At 41.0% G+C, this 22,874-nt stretch overlaps 1 protein-coding gene across 1 annotated transcript in view; it reads right to left on the bottom strand.

Moving 5' to 3' along the window:
* Window positions 1–285: 285 nt before the first annotated feature.
* IQCH (IQ motif containing H) overlaps window positions 286–22,874 on the bottom strand; it is a 112,351-nt gene continuing 89,762 nt past the window's right edge. Inside the window, exons 17-21 of the mRNA XM_065412129.1 lie at window positions 12,406–12,573; window positions 4,530–4,655; window positions 3,278–3,339; window positions 1,838–1,946; window positions 286–387 (exon numbers count right to left, since the gene is read on the bottom strand). Of these exons, the coding sequence (XP_065268201.1) occupies window positions 286–387; window positions 1,838–1,946; window positions 3,278–3,339; window positions 4,530–4,655; window positions 12,406–12,573 (567 nt within the window). The remainder of the gene's footprint in view (window positions 388–1,837; window positions 1,947–3,277; window positions 3,340–4,529; window positions 4,656–12,405; window positions 12,574–22,874) is intronic.

Raw genomic sequence — 22,874 nt, 5'->3', positions numbered from 1 at the left:
TCATAATATGAAGTTGGCGGACAGATATAAGAAAATGGACCTTTATTTTGTTCCTCTGTTCTTCACCAAGATTTCCCTTTGCACAACCAGGGATATTTTAGTTATTGTTTTACAAATAATTTAAGCTCACTCATTAATCATTAAAATTTCCAGTCTAAGCTAATATTCATTCAATTATCAATAGACAAGGACAACAAAACACGTAACTTATTTCTTTCCTGCATTCCTGAGAATGAGGACGTTTTTCCTAGAGGTTTAAAGAAAAAGTTTTAAAATTTCAGTCAACTATTCTTGGGGAGCATCTTCTTTGGAGGATTCCTCTTCTTCAAATTTCAGTTTGTTTTCTGCTGTTATTCCCAGAATTGCTTCAATATCTTGAACTGCTATCTGTAATAGATTGAAAGAGTGCAAGTTATTTAATGGATGTTATAGTGGAATAAATTCCCCCCAAATTTTTCAGCCAGTTGTATTCCTCCCCCCTCCCCCCAAAAAAGTAACCTGTGTTATTTAACAGAATGCACCAATAGAATCTTCCACTATTACTGTGGGATTGGGGGTGTATTTATTTAAAAATAAACACAAATATATATAAATCTGAGATAAATGAAAATATATAGCTAGACACATTTTGTTATTCTAATTAACTAAATTGTGTTTTATTATGCATATATAAATCATTGTTAATTCACTATAAATAAAATGAATTAAAATCCCCTTTTACATTTTTCTTCAATACTTGATTTTGAGTCCCTCCCTCAGATCAGAAAAATAGTTTTTTCTATTTATTGTGTTACATGTTAAAATGTAATTATATTTTCCCCGAAAAATGCCATTTGACACTACTCATCACAAGAAAATACAGTTAGAGTTAAGATTTAGTCTGTTTTACATTCCCACCATATCAATTACAACACAAATTTGCAATATAGGGTTCTCTTCTTGCCTTTTAAGAAACTGTTTATAGTTCAAGTTTTTAAAATCTTCTGTAGAGCTAGAGGGCCTATGGGTTAGCAAAAGAACATTTGCTGAAGTTATGCTACTCTTTAGAATCAAAAGATAGCATCATTTTATAATAAGCAGTTGTTTCCACTATAAACTAGTTGCTTTGTACTTTCTTATGGCCTGATCCAGCAAAAACGTACTATTGGACGTAGGGCTGGATTCATTATTGCCTGATGGTTTCTTTTCACCAGCCATGTTCCCCGGGGAACATTCCCAGTGTAGAAATGCCCAATGCCAGGTGCAGAGCTCTGCAGCTGTCCTGGGTTCATGAATAAGGTGAGCTCAGGTGTGGAGTGGGTACCCCCAGAAGAGGGAGTGCGAAGGAAACAAAAATGAAACTGTACTAATCTGTTTCAGTGTTTAAGGTAATATGGAAAAAGTAAACCGATTGAGAGGTGAAAAATGAGTTGGATGTTTTAAATGTGATATTAATATTTTAAGTGGTCATTAGTAAAACAGACAACTTCATTTTTTAATTTAAGATTTTTATCTTGATGGTATTCCTTTAAAAACAAAAGAGCCAATTCTGACAGAATTCCCTAAAGCAGCATGGTAGCCTCCTTTGCCTCTTACATTGGAAACCCAGAAGCTCTGGGGATTTGGTTTACAAATGATTCCAAGTTAAAGCATGTTTGTTTTCAAAGAAAAAGTTTCAAACTATTAAATTTAACTAACAGGTTCATTGGGAGACTTGCTATATTGACCTCCACACTGTGAAATATGTACTGCTAACAATGAAAAAGGAATGGTTTAGCACTTGTTTACAATACAGCATGAGGTATTTTCAGCCCTGGTACAGAAATTAACCAGGATCGTTAGTTAATTAACACCTCACCTTAAAATTGGTCTCGCCTTGCATATTAGGTGCTGATATTTCTTGATGGATGATGAAGAGATTGTGAGCAAAGGTCATGAGGACCCCCTGGAGATCCTCTCCGATTGTTCTGTTAATGATATCCAAACAAATGAGTTTACCAATGATTCCCTTCACATGCTTAAAAACAATCGGCCTCTCATTTGTGCCTGTCTGGTGATGGAATTTAATGAGTATTTTCAATCTCACAAGGTGGCAATCTTCAGGGAGATCTGAAAGATGAGGCTCCATTTTAACTTGTCAACAGAAAGGATTTGTGTAATAAATAATTTTTATTAATCAACTTAGCAAAGGAGAGCAGTAGGTTCAGCTATTCCAAGCACAAGGCTACCACTGAGTTAGGACAGTGGCCTTAGCATATATTTGAACATTTAAATTAGTTTAAAAGAATTGTTGCTATTTCATGCATACACAAGTACAATTCATGCATAACGCTTTCTTTTTGTGATACACAGACTCTTGAACTGCATCAGTATAGCTTAGACTATTGCAATGTACTTAGAAATATTAGTATTAGTCTTTGGGGCTTTAATCTCTTGATAGTACATCCAGAGTCTCACTATAGCATATTTCATTGAGGGGGAATATGCCTCATTTAGCGCCTGTCAGTTGCACATTAAGCACAGTGCAGTAAAATGCAGGATGAATTATACCGCTGAGCTATTTAAAAAATGTTACAACCTGAACCAAACGGTTACATTTTTGGAACTTAGTTTCCAAATTAAAATGATTGTCTGACATGTATTTAGCAGTCTTGTTTGAGGGAAAAGAAATATCAAAGAGAATGTGTTAGAGATTCCACAGGATGTAAGTAAGGGCAAACTTTGGATGAGAGTCAGCTTCATTTCATAAGACCAGATCTGGAGGCAGTGATGCGTAAGGTGGTGTGAGTTATACAGTAGGAAGTGATTGTGAGTCCAAGATTCTAAGAGGGGTAGAAAAAAGGTGTAAGGTTCACTAGGGTGGAACCAACACTAATTTAGGGGTTAAATTTTCAAAAGGGCCAAAGTCCCATTTTCAAAAGCACTTAGGAGACTACAGTTGCTAAGGGCCAAGTCACTTTTGAAAATTTTACCCTAGATCCTCTACACCTTCCCTTCTGCTGAGTTTCTTGCTAACTCTCCTTCTAGCTCCTGGGTTTGTAAACTACACTAACACCCTTACACCCACTTACCAAATTCTTTAGAGCCATCCTCTATTCTTTCAACAGACCAGTTTCACTGGAAGTCATCACATTACAACTAAATAGTGGGTGACAATCACTGAATTGCCAGATAGTCTTCCAGTAAATCAACACTTATATTAAAATCCATGACGGTAATACTTTGTACTTTCATCTTCTTCAGCTCAAATAACTGTCCACTTGTTTACCTGGCTATTTAACTTATACTGTCTACTTACATCATTCCCAATCTGTACCGCTTGCGATCTTCATACAGTATAAAAATTGTTCCTTGTTTTTCCTGTTACATTGAAAAAAAGTTATTTTAACTGTTGCTTAAAGCAGTGTACATACTGATACTTACAATAAGAGATGCTAACATCTATTGTGCAAGGATGGTACGTACAAAGTCATGTCATCAAGAAAGGATAGTTTTAAACTATATGTACTGGATTATGACTCCGTGTAACCCAAGTAATTTGTACTGGAGAATACAATATAATAATTCTATGTAAATCCAAATATACACATTTCAGAATCTGTTCAGAAACAAATATTTTGTGCCTTCTACAATGGTGGAGTGGTTCAAGTATACACTTTGTTAATTCATCAAGATAAAGAAGGCCCATAAGAGCATTACATTCTGTAAAGTTGAGAGAAATTGAAAATGTTTTTAGTCTTTATTATGTCTTCTAATTCATTATGGGCTAGATCCTTGTTCCAGGGGAGTCAGTGGCAAAACTCACAGGGTCTGATTTTCAGAGGCGCTAAGCACCCATGATCATATCATTTGGAAATGTCTCCTGATATGAAAGGCGAGTAGGAGAATATGAAGTCTTTGCTGAGTCACCATGTGGAAGACTCTGTCCCAGGATCCAGATACTCTTTCCTTTTATTATTCCCTCTCTACAGACCATCTCCTCCCCTCTTTTTCCATGTTCCACTATTACTTTCTCATTGCTCTCTTCTCTTGCTCCATTCACAATCCTCTACCTCTTCCTTCTCCAGTGAAGTCTGTTTCTCTGCAGCCTCCATCCATCCTTCTGTTCTCTGTTATCACCTGACATCTCTCAATCTCCTTCTTCTCCTTCTTCACAGAACCACTCCCACTTTTAAGCCCACTCATACAGATCCTCAGGAGAGTCGCCTATTAAGGAGTCAACTAAATATACTTAATATAAAGGAAAACCACAGGAAACCTGTTGCAAAACCAGACTAATTTATATGGGGCCTGCTAAAGAACCCTTTGTAATTTAGCTTTCATACAATAGTCTCAGTAAATCTGTTACAATAGAGTTGTGTTAAAGTACTACCAGGTCTGCCTTATGGCACAAACAAGATATTAGGACAATTTTATTGTGAATTTTGTCCGATATAACAGAACTCCTGCACATGGTATTGTGCTGTATGATTTCAGAGGGTTATAGTTGCCAGACAGAAGTTAGGCAGAGGGACTATTACACATTTCTATACATTCTTCTCCTTCCATACCTGGACATCAAATCCAATGCCACGAGCCTTACATATCTGGAGGAGAACACTATAGTAAATTACTGAAAGGTTGGAGTGTCTCAGCTCACTGCTCATTACTGCATAGCGGCTGCTTACTGGAGATGGCTGGAAAACAACAACAACATATGATTCTTCATTTCATATCGTTTTATATAAAGCACCTACAATTTGCTATTTAAATATAAAGGACTTTTGCTGTTAGTTATACTGGTGTAAATGTGGAGTAACTCCATTTCTATTCGCAGTGGTATTCCCATTCAGATCAATCTCAGTTGAACATATAGCTCAGAAGCAATGTAGGTTTCTGTGGGGCAGATTCTACTCTCAGCTATATTGGTGTAAATCTGGAGTAACTCCCCTGAGATGCTCTTTGTGAATCACCTGTAGATGTTTCAATTACATCACTGATGACTGAAGCGCTCTGGAACCATTCTATCAGATTTTGACTACAGTGGAGCCCCTCCAGATGTGCACGGCTATAGCTGAGAGCAGAATCTTCACACTGTGTGTAAATCTATATTGTTTTCAAGTTTTATACTCAACTGCTATTGATATGAATGGAAATTCCAGTGTGACAGTCAATGGAGTGTCTTGGGCTAGGAATAGAGGGTGGCATATAGATTCCCCAGAGCCAGATTTACAGCTGGCCTCACTCCAGGTCTGCACATCCAGCCACTGCATTTGCATGCACATTTGGCTTTCTCTTTATGTAAATCTCGTAACTTGATGCCTCACCCCCAATCTGCATTTGTTAAGAGTTTGTGTTTGAAAATGCAGAGGCCATTTTAAAAAGTGTGGCCTTGAGTATTTATACTGTAGCACATAAAATGCAGTATAGTTTTTGTTATTATACAGTATTACAAATCTAAAAAAGTTTAAGCCAATGTGACAGAGCAAAGCCAGCTAGAGATTCTTCTTCCCTGGCAAGGAGTTGCGGTCTGCATTTTCAGGAATCTGGACACCATAAAACACAGCAAAATGAAGAAAATAACTGCTAAAATTCTGAGCACCATATGTGTGAAAGATGTTTTGATATTACAAAGAAAATGCCAGTTCCTGTTCATTATTTCATTTTGATTTACTTAATCTTGAGAGCAAACAGTTAAGGGTCTTGCAATCAATATATGTTTACTTTTAGAGTAACAGCATCCCAAAGCAGGATATGACCAACCTCTCTTCAATCTGATACTATGGTTCTTCAGTATCTTCAGCAACAATCATCAAAGAAGTAATATAACAGTCAACATGTGGTTCAGACAGGACAGCTCAACACCATCCCAGCTGTCAATATAATATCTGTCACATCATGGTTTCTCACATAAAAAAGCAGAAGCCAGAACTATCGGTGTGTAGGAGACCATTGTGATTACTGAGCATGTTATTGCATGGTAATTACCATGAAGTTACATCATAATTCCAGTCTTATTTTTGTCTGAAGTTGCAACAGTAAGAAAATTACAACAGCCAAGGGGGAAATTCTGCCCTGAGATGGGCACATATATCTCCTCATTAAAATAGAGGTGGATGAGCTTTGTGGCTTCAGTTTGCAGTGGATGGCAATGAATCACTTGTTTGTTTGGAGTTTGGGGTTTTAGAAACTGAATTTCCAGAAATGCTGCAAGTCAAACCTTGCTTACCTACACATATGACCAAAAGCTCTTCATGGTTTAAGCTGCTTTAAAGACTGATACCCATTCACACTAAGGTAATTCTACATCATTATGGCCAGAGCAGCATAAAGGGGCTTTAGTGTAACTGAAAATCAGGCCTTCAGGGTATGATCCTGCAAGACACTCAACTCACTGGGATACATTCTCACCTGGTGCAAATCAACATAGCTCTACTAAAGTCAATGGAGCGGAATTGATTTATACCACTGAAGTCAATGGTTAATCAAGTAGCACCTTATTCTCCTAAATAATCCCACAGATTTAGTTGACATATTTCATGAGAGTGAGGTGATATTCATTGGGTATAAAGTTGGCAGAATCTAAATGATTTAGCAAATATGGAACATAATATTCTAAAATATCCTTTACAGTCCACCCAAGCTCTGTGTTGAAAATGGACCTGAGTTCTGCTTACACATGCTGCCCAATCAATATCATTACACATTTCTCAGGCTCAAACCCCATATTGATTTGTTTTTCATTGTAGGTTTCAGCCAGTACAAGGGATCTGACCCAAATCTCTCTGAAGTCATTGACAGTCTTTCCAGTGAGTGTAATGGGAAATGGACCAGATGCTTAATTTACTTTCAAAGGCTACAGTGTCAGGCCTGGTCTACACTACCCGCCTGAATCGGCGGGTAGAAATCGACCTCTCGGGGATCGATTTATCTCGTCCCGTCAGGACGCGACAATCGATCCCCGAATCGACGCTCTTACTCCACCAGCGAAGGTGGGAGTAAGAGCCGTCGATGGGAAGCCGCGGAGGTCGATTTTGCGCCGTCCTCACAGCGGGGTAAATCGGCTGCGATACGTCGAATTCAGCTACGCTATTCGCGTACCTGAATTTGCGTATCTTAAATCGACCCCCCCCTGTAGTGTAGATGTAGCCTCAGACCCTGGATTACCAATCCTGTGCTCAGATTACATTATCCCCCGCAAAGGGATGGGCTATGAGGATTTGTCTTGACGAGGATTTAAAGGGGTGTTGTTAGAACACATGTTGTAAGTAGCACATTGTATAAGTGTAGACGAGGCAGCATTTACATTAGCACATGCTAGTGGGCTCAGCTGAAGCCTGGAGGCAGCCCTAACAACACACCTTTAAAACCTAATGAAGACAAACCTGTAGCTCTATAAGAAAGGGTGGGGGATGTCTTTACCATTCTTTCCATGCCTGCATGTAACTCTAACTGACAAGTTTTGTGCCTTACTGAGAGAAGAACCAGTCCCTTGTCCTTTTCAGAGTAGGCCTGATCTAGTAGTCCTTACAAAGCCAGAGCTCCTACTTGAAATCAATAGACTTTTCCTGCCAGAGAACAGCAAAACTAGGGCCAGTAATTCAAGTGAGTTTTTTAAATCATAGCCACATTGTAGCTTTGTTCTCATTAGAGGCCTGATACTAGAATCAGAGTGCACTCTGCTGCGCAATTCAGCCTTGCAGTTAGGGGGAGCTTTGAATGTGCAGCTATTCCAGGATCAGTCCCTACATGAAAAACAACGTGGAACAAATGTCTGGTTAATATGAATTCTAAGTCATCTTTCATTGAAACACCTGAATCATCACAAAATACTTAATGCTAAACATAGAAAACCTTAAATACCATTTTTCATGAATAATATTTTTCTAGGCACGGTTTAAAGTGACTACGGTCCAGATCCTCAAAGGTATTTAGGTGCCTAACTCCCACTGAACTCAACAGAAGTTAGGTGCCTAAATAGGCCGTGTCCTGCCAAGGCTTATTAGAAGGGATAGTGCATACGCTACGATGAGTAACCCTTAAAATCAAGAGAGATAATTCTATGGTTGAGATTCGGCAAAGCATTTGAGCACATACTTAAGTGCTGTCCTGACTGAGGATACTTTCCTGAACTGGGGCTTGAGTCTGGTGTTGTTTGCAGGACTGGGTTCTTAGTTCTTTGAATGGGGATACTGCATCTTGAAGCATGTAATTTACAGTATTTTTCCCAAAATGATATTGTTTTGACATTGATGCATTTAAGTTGACATAGTTGAAATCCTTATATAATACATCTCTGCCTGAAAATTAATCATGTTTATAATATTCTGAGAATTAATAACACCCATTGCTCAAGTCATTAAGTTAAAAAAGGAGCTTCCAAAATCTGTTCTCTGCAGTAGGGGACCACAAATAAATGAATGCTTGATAAAATAATCCAAGTAGCAGTTTAACAAGCGTAAACTTGAATGTGGCTGCAATAACACAGAACTATTGTTTAAGGGTTGGCATCAGGTTGATGAGGTGCTTATTTCAGCTACAAAGCATGCATACACATGCATAATGAACTGCAGTATGAATTATTAATGTGTTGCTTATTTAGCCTCATCTGTCTAGAAGATAATGTATCCTAACTATAATGAGTGATTGGTTTTCTACATAATTACAGTAGCAGCAGTATCTAGGAAATTTGTTCTTTCAAAGAAGGATTTCTAAAAATACAATCGTCACACAAACTCAGTCGCTGCTCCATTTTATCAATATCAGCCCTAGAGCATTGGGAATATATAATACATAAAGGGGACAGATTCATTATTAACATCATAATTTTACACAAAGTGCTTTACTTAATCATTCATTACAGATCATGTGCTGTAAAAACATTGGTCTCTCTCTCTTTTTTTTTAAGAAAGATCTTCAAAGATAGTACTTTTTTTCTAGTTAACTTTTAAGGAGGTAAGAGCCAAAGATATAAAGAAGAGGAAAAAATTAAGGATAGAGTGACAGTTTAAAAATTCTGTCAGGATTAACATATTCAAAAAGTTGCTACTTGATTCCTTTTCATTTCTAGAACATGTACTACTGGGACTAATTCACTCCTCTCCAACTTAAAGTGGTTGCTTGACAAGAACAATAGATCAGGATCTCATTAACCTCTAAATTACAACTCTCTGACACTTTTTGGAATGGCACAACATCTCTCCTTTATAGACAGAAAAAGCAGCTTGTGCATTTTCTAATAAAACACCTGAACACTGCAGTTGTTCTCCTGGCACCTCCTCTTAACTCACCCTGATTTTTCCAGAGGGTTTCACCTTGTCTGTCCTTCTGCTGGGGATAGCCACCATCATAAGGACAACCTCAAGGCTGATAAGCCAAACAGTTTATCAAATTCAATAACCATAGTTTACACTTATATAGCACCATCCATATGAGGATCTCAAAGCACTTTACTAATCGTGACTTATTCAGCCTCATAATATCCATATGGGGTAGGGCAGTATTATTAGCACTATCTTGCAGATGTGGAAGCTTAATTTACAGAACTGTTCATGGTCATCCTAAAGTTTACATAGGAAGTAGAACACAGGTGTCCTGACTTCTAATTTTGGACCTCAGCCACACGACCATGACTATCCTTCCTCCTTTTAGCTCTTGTGACACCGTGGTGCTCTCCCTACAGTGCCCCTTTTACCCCCTGTTTGGTTATCTTGTTTCACAACGTTCAAGGATTAAATGTCACAAGATTCCTTAAAACTTTGAGAACTATTTCAGAGTATTCATCATTTAATTAGTGCTATAAATAGAACCAATACTGATGAGTGCAAAATGTGGCTAATCAGAGTCACCATAAATGGCCAAGCGCTTTCTTTTCATTTCTAATGTGATGTCACCTTTTTTTAACCTTCCTGAAATGCAAGAGAAGTAACTGCTCCGTTATTAACCCTTTGGTGCTGGGTGGCTGTAGAGCAGCTGCTGGTTATGCTAAAGGAAACCCCAAACCTTGGAATCCACAAATTAACTGGTGTTTCTGAAGGTGAAGGTGCTGAACAGCCTTTTATACCTGAAGTAGCTTAACAATATTAAAAGCAACAGAGGGTCCTGTGGCACCTTTAAGACTAACAGAAGTATTGGAGCATAAGCTTTCGTGGGTGAATGCCCACTTCATCAGACGCAAGTAATGGAAATTTCCAGAGGCAGGTATAAATCAGTATGGAGATAACGAGGTTAGTTCAATCAGGGAGGGTGAGGTGCTCTGCTAGCAGTTGAGGTGTGAACACCAAGGGAGGAGAAACTGCTTCTGTAGTTGGATAGCCATTCACAGTCTTTGTTTAATCCTGATCTGATGGTGTCAAATTTGCAAATGAACTGGAGCTCAGCAGTTTCTCTTTGGAGTCTGGTCCTGAAGTTTTTTTGCTGTAAGATGGCTACCTTTACATCTGCTATTGTGTGGCCAGGGAGGTTGAAGTGTTCTCCTACAGGTTTTTGTATATTGCCATTCCTGATATCTGACTTGTGTCCATTTATCCTCTTGCGTAGTGACTGTCCAGTTTGGCCAATGTACATAGCAGAGGGGCATTGCTGGCACATGATGGCATATATAACATTGGTGGACGTGCAGATGAATGAGCCGGTGATGTTGTAGCTGATCTGGTTAGGTCCTGTGATGATGTTGCTGGTGTAGATATGTGGGCAGAGTTGGCATCGAGGTTTGTTGCATGGGTTGGTTCCTGAGTTAGAGTTGTTATGGTGCGGTGCGTGGTTGCTGGTGAGAATATGCTTAAGGTTGGCGGGTTGTCTGTGGGCGAGGACTGGCCTGCCTCCCAAGGTCTGTGAAAGTGAGGGATTATTGTCCAGGATGGGTTGTAGATCACTGATGATTATGGCTGACCTGGAACAACGCTTCCTCAGCTCTCGTCTACTCACACCCCTTCTCTACCTACGCTACATTGATGACATCTTCATCATCTGGACCCATGGGAAGGAGACCCTGGAAGAATTCCACCATGATTTCAACAGCTTCCACCCCACCATCAACCTCAGCCTGGACCAATCTACACGGGAGGTCCACTTCCTAGACACCACAGTACAAATAAGCGATGGCCATGTTAACACCACCCTATACCGAAAACCCACCGACCGCTACGCCTACCTTCATGCCTCCAGCTTCCACCCCGGACACACCACACGATCCATCGTCTACAGCCAAGCGCTGAGGTACAACCGCATCTGCTCCAACCCCTCAGACAGAGGCCAACACCTACAAGATCTTCACCAAGCATTCTCAAAACTACGATACCCACACAAGGAAATAAAGAAACAAATCAACAGAGCCAGACGTGTACCCAGAAGCCTCCTGCTACAAGACAGGCCCAAAAAAGAAACCAACAGAACTCCACTGGCCATCACCTACAGTCCTCAGCTTAAACCTCTCCAACGCATCATCAGTGATCTACAACCCATCCTGGACAATGATCCCTCACTTTCACAGACCTTGGGAGGCAGGCCAGTCCTCGCCCACAGACAACCCGCCAACCTTAACCATATTCTCACCAGCAACCACGCACCGCACCATAACAACTCTAATTCAGGAACCAACCCATGCAACAAACCTCGATGCCAACTCTGCCCACATATCTACACCAGCAACACCATCACAGGACCTAACCAGATCAGCTACAACATCACCGGCTCATTCATCTGCACGTCCACCAATGTTATATATGCCATCATGTGCCAGCAATGCCCCTCTGCTATGTACATTGGCCAAACTGGACAGTCACTACGCAAGAGGATAAATGGACACAAGTCAGATATCAGGAATGGCAATATACAAAAACCTGTAGGAGAACACTTCAACCTCCCTGGCCACACAATAGCAGATGTAAAGGTAGCCATCTTACAGCAAAAAAACTTCAGGACCAGACTCCAAAGAGAAACTGCTGAGCTCCAGTTCATTTGCAAATTTGACACCATCAGATCAGGATTAAACAAAGACTGTGAATGGCTATCCAACTACAGAAGCAGTTTCTCCTCCCTTGGTGTTCACACCTCAACTGCTAGCAGAGCACCTCACCCTCCCTGATTGAACTAACCTCGTTATCTCCATACTGATTTATACCTGCCTCTGGAAATTTCCATTACTTGCATCTGATGAAGTGGGCATTCACCCACGAAAGCTTATGCTCCAATACTTCTTTTTACTTTTATTCTTTTAAATGGAGATATCCTATCTCCTAGAACTGGAAGGGACCTTGAAAGGTCATCGAGTCCAGCCCCCTGCCTTCACTAGCAGGACCAAGTAGTGATTTTGCCCCAGATCCCTAAGTAGCCCCCTGTTAGTCTTAAAGGTGCCACAGGACCCTCTGTTGCTTTTTACAGATTCAGACTAACACGGCTACCCCTCTGATACTTAACAATGTTAGCTGGAAATGAAACATTACTTACAGTTTCTGCCTCCTCACTCTGAACACTGTGACTTTTTGTTTTCTTCCACGTAAGTGGTACTTCAAAGCGGCTAGAGCACCCATCCAGATTGCCATTTGTCACATACAACATGAGCTGAGTGAAGGCCAGCTGGTCACTGTAGCAAAGGTCAAGGTCTGTTACCCACACCTATCAAAACACAAGACGACAAAAAAAAAAAAAAAAAAAAAAAGTGAAATTCACCAAGTTTATTTAATGAAGCTGGGATTCCACTGGTTTATGAATGCTGGTACATCATTTACTTGACTGAGATAAAGAAACCATTTCCAAACTGGAACAATCAAAACTCTTACATGATTTTAGAAAGCTACCTACCAGAAAATATTGAAAGGCTGAGTAACAGACTTATAAGAAAATAGCAAAACTCCCTGCAAAGGTTTTAGCAGGAATTAAGGATGTACATGTAGATGAGCTCATGTGGTGGAGCAGCTCATAAATGGAGCTAAAATGTACAACTGGGATTTTCTCCCCTAAAAATTTTGTACACTTAAAAACACTCTAGTTACAAAAAAACAACAATGTTTTTTTGAGATGGAAACAAGGAGGGCCTTAAGGGCAGAGTGATGTTGTGAGTGAAAGGGACAGTTTCACATAGAAAGCAATGCTATTTGTATATAACATATGCATTAGTCATTGCATGTTTTTAGTGATGGTGATTAGCAATTCATATTCCTACTGAAGTATATGGCATCGTAAACAGCAGTTGCTTTGTCTTGTATGTAGCAAGTAATGTGCCTTGGGGCCTGCTTCTGCTTCTGCCTTACACTGACTTTTTTGCAGGTTTAACTTCCATGGAGTCACTCTAGATTTATATCTGTGTAACTGTGAGCAGAGAGTCAGGCCCTAAAATGTCAGGGCTGAGAGTGACACGTGCCCCCGTAAAGCCTTGCCTCTGCACAAACTGGCTCCCTGCACACTGAACTACCCACTGGCACACAAATGCTAATGTGGGGGTTGTGAGGACACAAGTTGATCTCAATTCTGAAATTTTGGCTCGTTATGTCTAAGCCTATACACTATTAGAGATAAAAGTCCAAGTTACAAGGAATGTTAAATAAGCTGTCTGGTTACTAGCCTCTATCTACCATAGGAATTGATATGACCCTAAACAACTCTGTATTCACACACAATAGTAATAATCTTTGTACTAAATATGCCTTGTGAGTTACCATTTGAAAACTATTCACTCTCTGGTCAGTAATATCATGGTGAAATGTGTGTAGCAACACTATATGTAAAGTTATAAATTCCACCTGCATGATGTTATTACCCATGTTCACAACCAGACAGCCTTGCCTCGGTAAAGGTGTTAAATAGATCTATCCTAAACAAAGGAATGTGGGTTTACACCACTTTAAATATAAGCAGTAAACAGGGCCATCAAACTAACAAGGGGAAGAGACTGTGGGAAAAAGAACAATTTGCATTTTAGCAAACACCAGCGGGGGGAAGAAAGAGCATGGAGCTTCCTTTACCACCAGACTCCATGTTGCCTTCCTCCCCATTTGAATAAACTCTTTACTTTGAGGGATCATTTCAAAGGTTCACTGGACTATAAAAGAAAGGGGCAGAAAACCCCAAGTTCTCTCTTTCACCCAAGACGACAAAAGAAACAGCACTTTGGGCTTCTGGAGGAGATCCTGACCAAAATGGGGGATCAGTCACCTTGCTAGAAGACTGGGAGTGAGAAAAAGACAACTTGAACAAGGCTGTACCATGCTAGATTAAGTTTTAGAGTTTTAGATAGGTATTTTCACCATTATTTGCTTGTAAGCATTTCTAACTTTCTCTCTTATACTTGAATCCACTTAAAATCCGTCTTCTTTTGTTAATAACCTTATTTTACTTTTAATCTAAGCCCACAGTGCTGTGTTTGATTCAAGTGAATGTTAAATCCAGTTAATGTGGCAAGCTGTTGGGTTTTGTCTCTTTAAAGGAGGAAATGGATCTTATTCCTCTGATATTGCAGGAGAGGGCTGGACATTGCAGAGCACACGGGTGTGGGAAAGTATGGGGCTGGGGGTGCGTTGGGGTCACCTGCTAATATTAACCAAGTCTACTAAAGACAAGAGTGTGTCTGTGATAACTGCTGGCAGGTTGTTGGATTCAAGGTGGTTGAATCAGAGCAGTACAGTTTACAGAACATAGAGTGCATGCTGGCTGCGTGTGTGGCCCAGGCTGGGAGCCACAAGTAGCAGAAGCATTTTGGGGCACTCAGGGTAATGATACAAACAGTGTCCTCTCACTGGTCTGAATTGCACCTTGAAGTGTGACACCGCCATCATCCATATTTTTGGAGCACCCTCACAATCTTTAATGGATTTATCCTCACAGCACCTCTGCAAGGGTAGGTCAGTGCTGTTAGCCCCCATTTTACAGATGGAGAACTGAGCCCCAGAGATACATGCCCATGGTCATAGAGGAAGTCTGTGGCACAGTGGGGACTTGAACTGAGGTCTTCCAAGTCCTAGGCTTGTGCCCTAAGCATTCTTCCTCCCTGCACACCATTAACTGTAGAACAAGTATCTTGTGGAGCATCTATGAAGTCCTGCAGAGCTGATAATAGCAGCAATAGCCTTGCACTGAAGGAAACTGAAATGTAACCGTATTTTCAGGAAGACTTGGGGCTCTTGTGCCTTTAAGAGCCATCACGCATTGGAATGCCACAGAGGTGCACTGTCCCAGCTGCAGCTCTTGGAAGCTTCATGCCTGACACTTATACTATGCCTCCTGGAGCAATGGGGAGCACACGGGCAGGGAGGGAGGGCACTGTGCCACACCTGAAGGGGGTGTAGCATCTATCCCCTTTGCTCTAGTGGCTAGTACGGAATGTCGGGGCGGGGGAAGGAAAGCTCCTCCCACCCATTTTTAGGAGACTTTTGCTAGCAGTGGCACTAGCTTCATCTTGCGCTAAGGGGAGCACAAAGACCATGTTGTGGCTAGGGAAGCTCCTTGAATCCTCCTCTCCTCCAGACTGTTGTACTCACAGAAGCCTGTACATAGTTTGTTCTTACATTTTTCACATTTAGGGCTTATATGCACTAACACTTACTTCGGTACAACTGAAGTCACTCAGGGGTGTGAAAAAGCCACCCCCGAGTGATGTAAGTTATACCAGCCTAAGCACTGGTGTGGACAGCGCTATGTTGGCAGGAGAAGCTCTCTGCACTAGCAGTGCTACAGCTGCGCCGTTGTAGCGATTCTAGTCTAGACTAGCCCCAAAAATCCATGTGCCTAACCCTGCAATCAGATACGTTAACATACATAAAACGTCTGCCCTAGAGTGGACTCCTTTAAAACAAATCTAGCAGTGAGTGACTTGAATAAGCCTTTGAGTGGTAAATGGCATCATTATAAGGATATTAAGAGGTCAGGCAGCCAAGGCCTCTTGCTAAACTGGAGCTAATTTCTGAATCGTATTCACACAGTAATGCCCTTTTCATAACAGCAAATAAATCACATCTGTAACAGTTGTTAATAACTAACTGCCAAGTATCTGTTGCTGTATTAAATATGCTATTTGTCAACTTAAATATTTCCTGCTGCATGGTATAAAATGCAAATCAGATGCTGATGGCTGGCTTTGCTTAACAATAGAGGGAACGTTCACCAATTACAATTCTTAATTTTCCCTAAGAATGTAGACTTACATAGTCACTTTCTATGGAGGTGAGAAGGAGCTTTCAAAATACAATAGATTTAGACTATTTCAGCATGTGATAACCCTTCAAATGAGCTACACTTTTACAGTACATGTAGTTCATGATGAATTCATATTAAATGTATTTCCATAAGTATTAGTAATAAATCAATAATAGCAAGTGTATCTTTAACTGTGTGAAAATTAGGTTTAGAATCTAAAATAAGGATTCTACAAAGGAGAGAACTGGATGGCTTGAATGAGAGGATCAAAGATTATGAAAAATATTTAGTTCATAGGTTCAAATCTGTCCCAAAATGGCAGTGACCAACTGTCATTAGTATCCAATGCCTGTTCAGTGACCCATGTGACATGAGTTGATGATCTCCCTCCAGTTTCTGGTGCCACAGCAGTAAAGCCACAATCAATGTCAGCACTAAGTGAAAGCTTTGCTGGAAGCCTCAACATAGGGGAAGGAGGGAAAGATCTCAAAAGCTGTGAGACAATTAATCCCTCACCTCTAGAGGTGGACTCTCCAAGATAGGCTTCAGACACGAAAGCAGGGAGTGTAAGCAACATTTGCACTGCCATTGCCCGTGTTGTACCTGATCAGTGGATAATTACATGGCTTTGGACAGTCAAAGTCATGTTCTGACAGTATGTAAAGAACCTGGCCTTCCACTTAACAACAGATAAACCCTCAAAGAAATGCAGCAATCTTGAAACAGACAATAGCAGATGACAAATTTATTAAAACATGATAGAAATTCAAATAGACAACATAAAACATGTGATGTTACATAAAATATGTAACAAGTAATACAGTCATACAAGCTTTGTTAGCAGCTACTTTCCTGTAAGTTTCATTGTAAAGTGTGTGTAGGCCACTTTTATTTATGTTTAGATCTACAGAACAGGCCCATCAAATTCAGCCTGGGCATACTTCATATAATTTTAATAAAATACCCAGCATGTAACGCTGGCTCTAACAGACCCTCCAAAAGGTAAGCACCCACCACTCTGAGACCCAGGGGCATTAGAAAGTCCTCAGTGAATGAGAAGTTAGCCGAGCCTGGCTCAGCTCCCTGCTCAGGGAAGGGCTATAAGATTGCATGCTAGTGACAGAAGGCCTTTGGGCAGGACAGCCTCCATACCCAGAAGACATAGGACTGGGCTGAATGCTGGAGGCATTATTGCCCATCAACATTCCTTACATTCCATGCTCACTGCTTCATCATCCTACGATGATTTTACCCTTGTGAAAAAGTTCTATAAAAATTAATGGATTAAATCAAGAGTTAGATTCTAAAAACCTACAGCATGTAGCAGAGAATGACATCCATCACCTCTAACCCACAGTTGCCAACTTTCCCGCGGTAAATAAGCAGCCCGACTTTCACAATAAGCCAAAAATCAAGCTAATCCCCTTTCAAAACTAGGCCAAAACAAGCCAGTCCCTAAGAACCCCAACACTCTATGTGACTAGATCCCCCTGGCGTGCAGTCTGGGACTAAGGTGGGCCCACTGTGCACCCCTGACTCTCTCCCTGCCTTGCCCCTGCTTGCCCCTTGTCTCTGCTTGCCGGGAGCCGATCAAAAAAAAAGAAGCAACAAGCTACAAGCCAAACAAGCAACTCACAAGCCAATTAAGCCAAAACCAAGCCCAATTTCTGCATTTTTTTCGCGGGTTTGGCATGTCTGCTCTAACCATGATTCCATTCCAGGGCTAAGAAGGTTGTCATTAAAGGTGCAGATTACCCAGTTTTTAAAATAGAGGGTGCAGTCCTCAACAACACTGAGTTCAGGGAGAGGAGCCACCTTTTTACCTCCTCTAATCCTGGGCCTGGGGGCTGAACCATCGCTCTTGCAAGATGGAGATGCCAAATGGTCACTAATTTATGCCAGTTGGGATGTTCCCCTAGGGACAGTTTCACAGGACCAGGATTGCCAGAGCACACTGCACTCTGGCCATGTCCTGGAACTCCTCCTACGTAGGGGAAAGAAGGGAGATCCGGTGGCGTAAGCGAGCTACGTTGGCTTTATACTATGATAGGTAAAATCCCCAAAAGTCCCTTTAGTTCAGCTTCCAGTCCCCTGCGCACTGCTGAAGCAACGTGAAGGAGAGACAGACTGGACTGAGAATCTTGCTCCTAGTTTTCATGGGATTGATAATAGGGTGCAATTTTTCATGTTACTAGTTCAGGTGCAGCCCAGGTCATTAGTAACCAACCGATGTCACCATCCAGCAGGTGGGTAGATTCCTATATGAAATGAGCTGGAAGTCTCCCTCCAGTTCCCACTGGTCAGATATGCCCTTTGCAAAATTCACAGTAATTGATAAAGACAAGTAACCTTGCTGATAGTCTCAACAGTGAGGCTACGGATTCAGTGAGGCTGAGGCTCATGGGGAGAGCAGCAGGGCAAGTCTGCCCTGCAGCTGCCTACAGTGGTCTTGTTCTGGGGATGCGGAGTGGACATCCATTTGCAGGCCTATCCATCTGGCACCTTTCCCCAGTGATATATAGACGCACACCCTCAAATGGAAATGAGTAGCGCTTGTAACTTTATACTAAGCACATGCTTTACCCCACTGCAGTTAGCAGGTGTCCCGTGGGCGTAATAGCCTAGGATTAATTATAATAAAAAAGAAAAAGAAGTAGAATCCTTTATATCTGAGTCTAAAGAATTCTAGGCCAAGAGGATTCCATAGGTGTTGACTTTTCATTTTCCCTGAAGGGCTCATCAGGCACATGCCAAGAAAACCTGTTTCCACTGCAATGAAAGGGCTTTTTTGTATGCAGAGCACTGAGCTAAATCAATGTGGCTGGAGCTGCCAGCAGCAGCAGCAGGGGAGAAGAACCTGAAATAATAAAAATATATAACCTTTGAGCAAGAGCACAGAAACTGGGAAAGCAAGGATTTACAGGCTGTCTGCCCTCTGTTTTTCATGGTGTATCTGTGCCTGACACATACATGCCATGGTCTAGGAAACAAATATTTTAGGGATGCCTATTGCCCAGTAGAGTTTCTCTCTTCCACTGCCGCCTCCTCCCAAGAGGCTAGCTTGAATGCACACAGGCCCTTTGCTTTGAGCCCCCTTCAATTCTGCAGCATCTCTGCTGCTGGCCACTCTTTCTGTCGCTGACTTATGAAGCACTGCACAGGGTGAAGAGCACGGCAGAAGAAGTCTGGTGGGATTAATGAAAGGAAAATGATCCCTTATTATTAATAACGTATACAGCACCATTCATCCCAAACTGATATATATAGGGAGTGCTTCACCCTCTGCTAAAAATGCAGCCATGTCTGCGCAAAACGCAACAACTCAAACGGGAAAGTGAAGATTACGTGAGCTAAGTGGGACTGCTGGGAATGTTAAGTAGATGGATGTGATCATCTGAGTTGGAATTTGCCCAGACAGTGGGAATTAATGCCCACACAAGTGTTATGGCAACTTTAATGACCATAAGTGGTTAGGACATTGGCATTACAGCTCAGTCCACAAACAGCAGCTCAATGCCCCAGAGCACCATGCCCAGAGGAAAGAACGCCACTACTCAATGTTCACAGCGTTTCTCACCGCACCTGGGATTTGCTTATAGGTTCCTCTAAGTACTGAGCAAGCCCAAAACCTGCTTAGCTCAAGAAAGTTGCAGCACAAGGTAGCACAAAGCAGACCACAGGGCAATTGTTGTTCTTGTCACCATCAGGTGGAAGCAGGACAGGGGAAGAATGCCAAGCAAGGCAAGACCCACTAATGTTATGTCCAAAAAAGAAAGAAGGTAACAGCAGACAAGGAAGACCAAGAGGAGAGGGGGGAAAAGAACCAGAGTGAGGCAAAAACAACCCCCCAAAGCACTGAGTAAAAGAAAAATGAGATACTAAAGGAAAGAGCTAGGCCTGGAGAACAGATCCTGGGATGCTGCTGGTTTCCAATAGCACCTACTGCCACAGCTCAGCAGGGAAAACAAACACGTTTCCAAGATGGCTCCTGCTTCTAAGTGAGGTTTCTCTTCCCTGCTAAGCTGTGGGAGTGAGAACTGTGAAACAAGTGAAGTTTGACGTTTCTATCTACTGCAGTTTTTGATTAACAGAGCTATATGGCTCTGATCCAAACTCCACTGGCGTCAGCGGAAGCCTTCTGACTGACTACAATGGGCTTTGGATCAGGCCCTATAAAGCCAATTATTATTGCAGAGTCTATATAAAACAAGTTCTAAACTAACCAAACGGCATGAAAAAACATTTCTCTCATCTACTGTAATGATTTTCCTTTAACTCAGAGTGACGGACAGTGGCGATCTCTATAAACTCTGTAAGAACTGAACAGTCCTTCTTCATTGTGAGAAGCAACAGAGGTAAATGAAATGTGATCCCAGCTTATACCTGTTGATACTGCATACTTCTTCAATTAAAGCCACAATCTACAGAGCCCAAATGTAAGACAGAAGAAAGGCAAGCACATGAGCGAATTCTTTTTCTTTTTAAAAGGTGGCTTGTAGTTACAGCTTTTAATAATTTAAAAAAATGAACAATCAGTGCCAAATGCATCTGTGCACCAAGATGCCTGTTTTCACTGGAAATCCTACTGGTAACCGATGTTCAGTCTGTGTGGTACATGGCTGGTGTGGTAGCTAATTTTGTTGTTGTTGCTGTATCATTTTAACAAATCAGACATGGGAATTATTTAAAACGTCCCAAAGTGTAAATCTAAAGACTGGTGGAGAATGGAATGGTGGAGACTAGTACTGTAAATGGAACTGTGTCCATGGGGACGTGCTGTTCATCTCTTAACTTTTCAGCACAGAAGGGAAATTATTTCCAATGTGGTCTATGGGATTACATATCTTCCTTAAATTGTAATGGAAGAGGAGTGTCAAAATCCCCCAGAATACTTTGAAAATCTCAGCCTTCATTTTTTTTCATTATATTTGCATGGTTTATAAAAGCAATAGTGACTGCTCAGGTCAGGCATTTACTAGCAATTAATAACCAAGTGAGTTGTCTGCTCCAGTCAGTCAGCTGCGGATACAAAAAGGGCGTGCCCTAGAGGTCATGTATAAGTAAAATCAAAAGAGTGACACAACCAGGAAAATATTGAACATTTAATGTTTTTAAGCCTGTTCTCATTTTCCTATTTTGCCCTGGTACCTCTATGCAATGAAGGGCATCAGATACATGACGTCATAAACTGATTTGAGGCCCCTGCAGTACCAAGAACCCACCACATGACAAATTAAAAAGTAATGCAGTCAACTTTAACTTGAAATGTCAGGGCTTTCACAGGTTTCGGTCACCATCTAAATATTGCCAAAAACAGAGGCCCTATTTCTAGAGCCCTGAAAATCCGCGGATATCCACGGATAATTTTTACGTCTTGGATGCGGATATAAATTTTGTATCCGCGCAGGGCTCTACCTATTTCCCTCCAAGTGTGTGTAATTCCTATTAACAGCAACAGAGTACGTGTTTGGAAGTTTAACTGAAACAGAGCTCAGTTGTGAAGCCTAGAAAAGGACCCCAGACTTAAAACTGACATTTGTATTTCAAACATCCCAGTGTTCCGAGGTGTTCAGATCTGGGGTTTTGCACTGTCCCGTTATAAAGATAGAGGCTATTTGTGAAATTGGGATTCAGAATTTGAACACTCTCAAAACTGATCATATTTGGGCTTTTGGATTGGGCCTACCCAAGGGAGAACTCAGATTTTTCAGACTTCTCAATCTTTAGACAATGTCTAGTGAAAAAATCAGAGGTTCAACCTATAAGACGTACTGACTGCTTGGCCAAGAAAATGTTATGGAAGGAAGGTTACAATTTGGGATCTGGCATCACTTGCAAAAGATTTTTGGTATGCAAGCTCTGCTGAATGCTGCAAGGAGATGCTTTCCTTTAAAATGCATGGCTCTGTACCTCATGATAAAGCCAGCTCAAGCGAATAAAGTCACAAGTATAGTGTAATTCTTTACAGCTGCCATAAAAATGCTTCAACTTTAAAACAAACTCAAGAAGGGAAGGAAAACATAAATTCTTAAACAGTTACTAAATTATAGCTTTTCTTTCCCCAGTTTAATTGTTTTATCTGCATCTAGTATTGACGTCTACATTATTGTAAAGAGCACACCTGCTATTTTTAAAGAAGAGCTTGGACGACACTGTAAAAACGTCAATTAGTAAAATATTAATGCAACTTGGGCTTTGAGAAGAGAGAAATTTTATTACTTTTAAAATTCACAATGGAGTTGAATATTTTAGCAAGGATTGCATACAGTATCTTATCAGGTTGCCATCTAGTGGCAGTTATCGTGATAGCCCAGTGTCATCTCTGACAAACTTTTTGAGCGCTGGCTGGCTGGATGTCTGATGTGGAAACAGTTGAAGGGAAAGCTGTGGAACCGGTCTGAAAATTGCACAGAGAAAGCACTATGCTGTACTAAGAAGAATCTGGGAATTTTTTTATTGGTCACAATTACTATTATTATTATTAGTTAACATTTACATTGCAGTAGTACTGAAAGCCCACAACCAAGTTAGGCCCCATTGTGTAGACATTGTCCAAACACCAAATAAATGACAATGCCTGCCACAAAGAGCTTACAGTCAAAGAGGCATGGTATAATGGGTGGATGATACAACAAGTGAGACAGGGTGGGAGCGATGGGGTAATAGATGTGCAAATTCTTATCCAAAGCAGAGTAGTGATCACGGCTCTCCACCTGCCTAGCCATTGTCAGGTTGTACTTTACTGTCTGCATTTTGGCATCAAATAACAAACGAATATAAGAGTGTAA

This window comes from Emys orbicularis, chromosome 10 (genome assembly GCF_028017835.1).
Source record: "Emys orbicularis isolate rEmyOrb1 chromosome 10, rEmyOrb1.hap1, whole genome shotgun sequence".
NCBI lineage: Eukaryota > Metazoa > Chordata > Testudines > Emydidae > Emys > Emys orbicularis.
The sequence above is the reverse complement of the archived record's forward strand: the minus strand, read 5'-3'. Positions and strand labels throughout refer to the sequence as shown.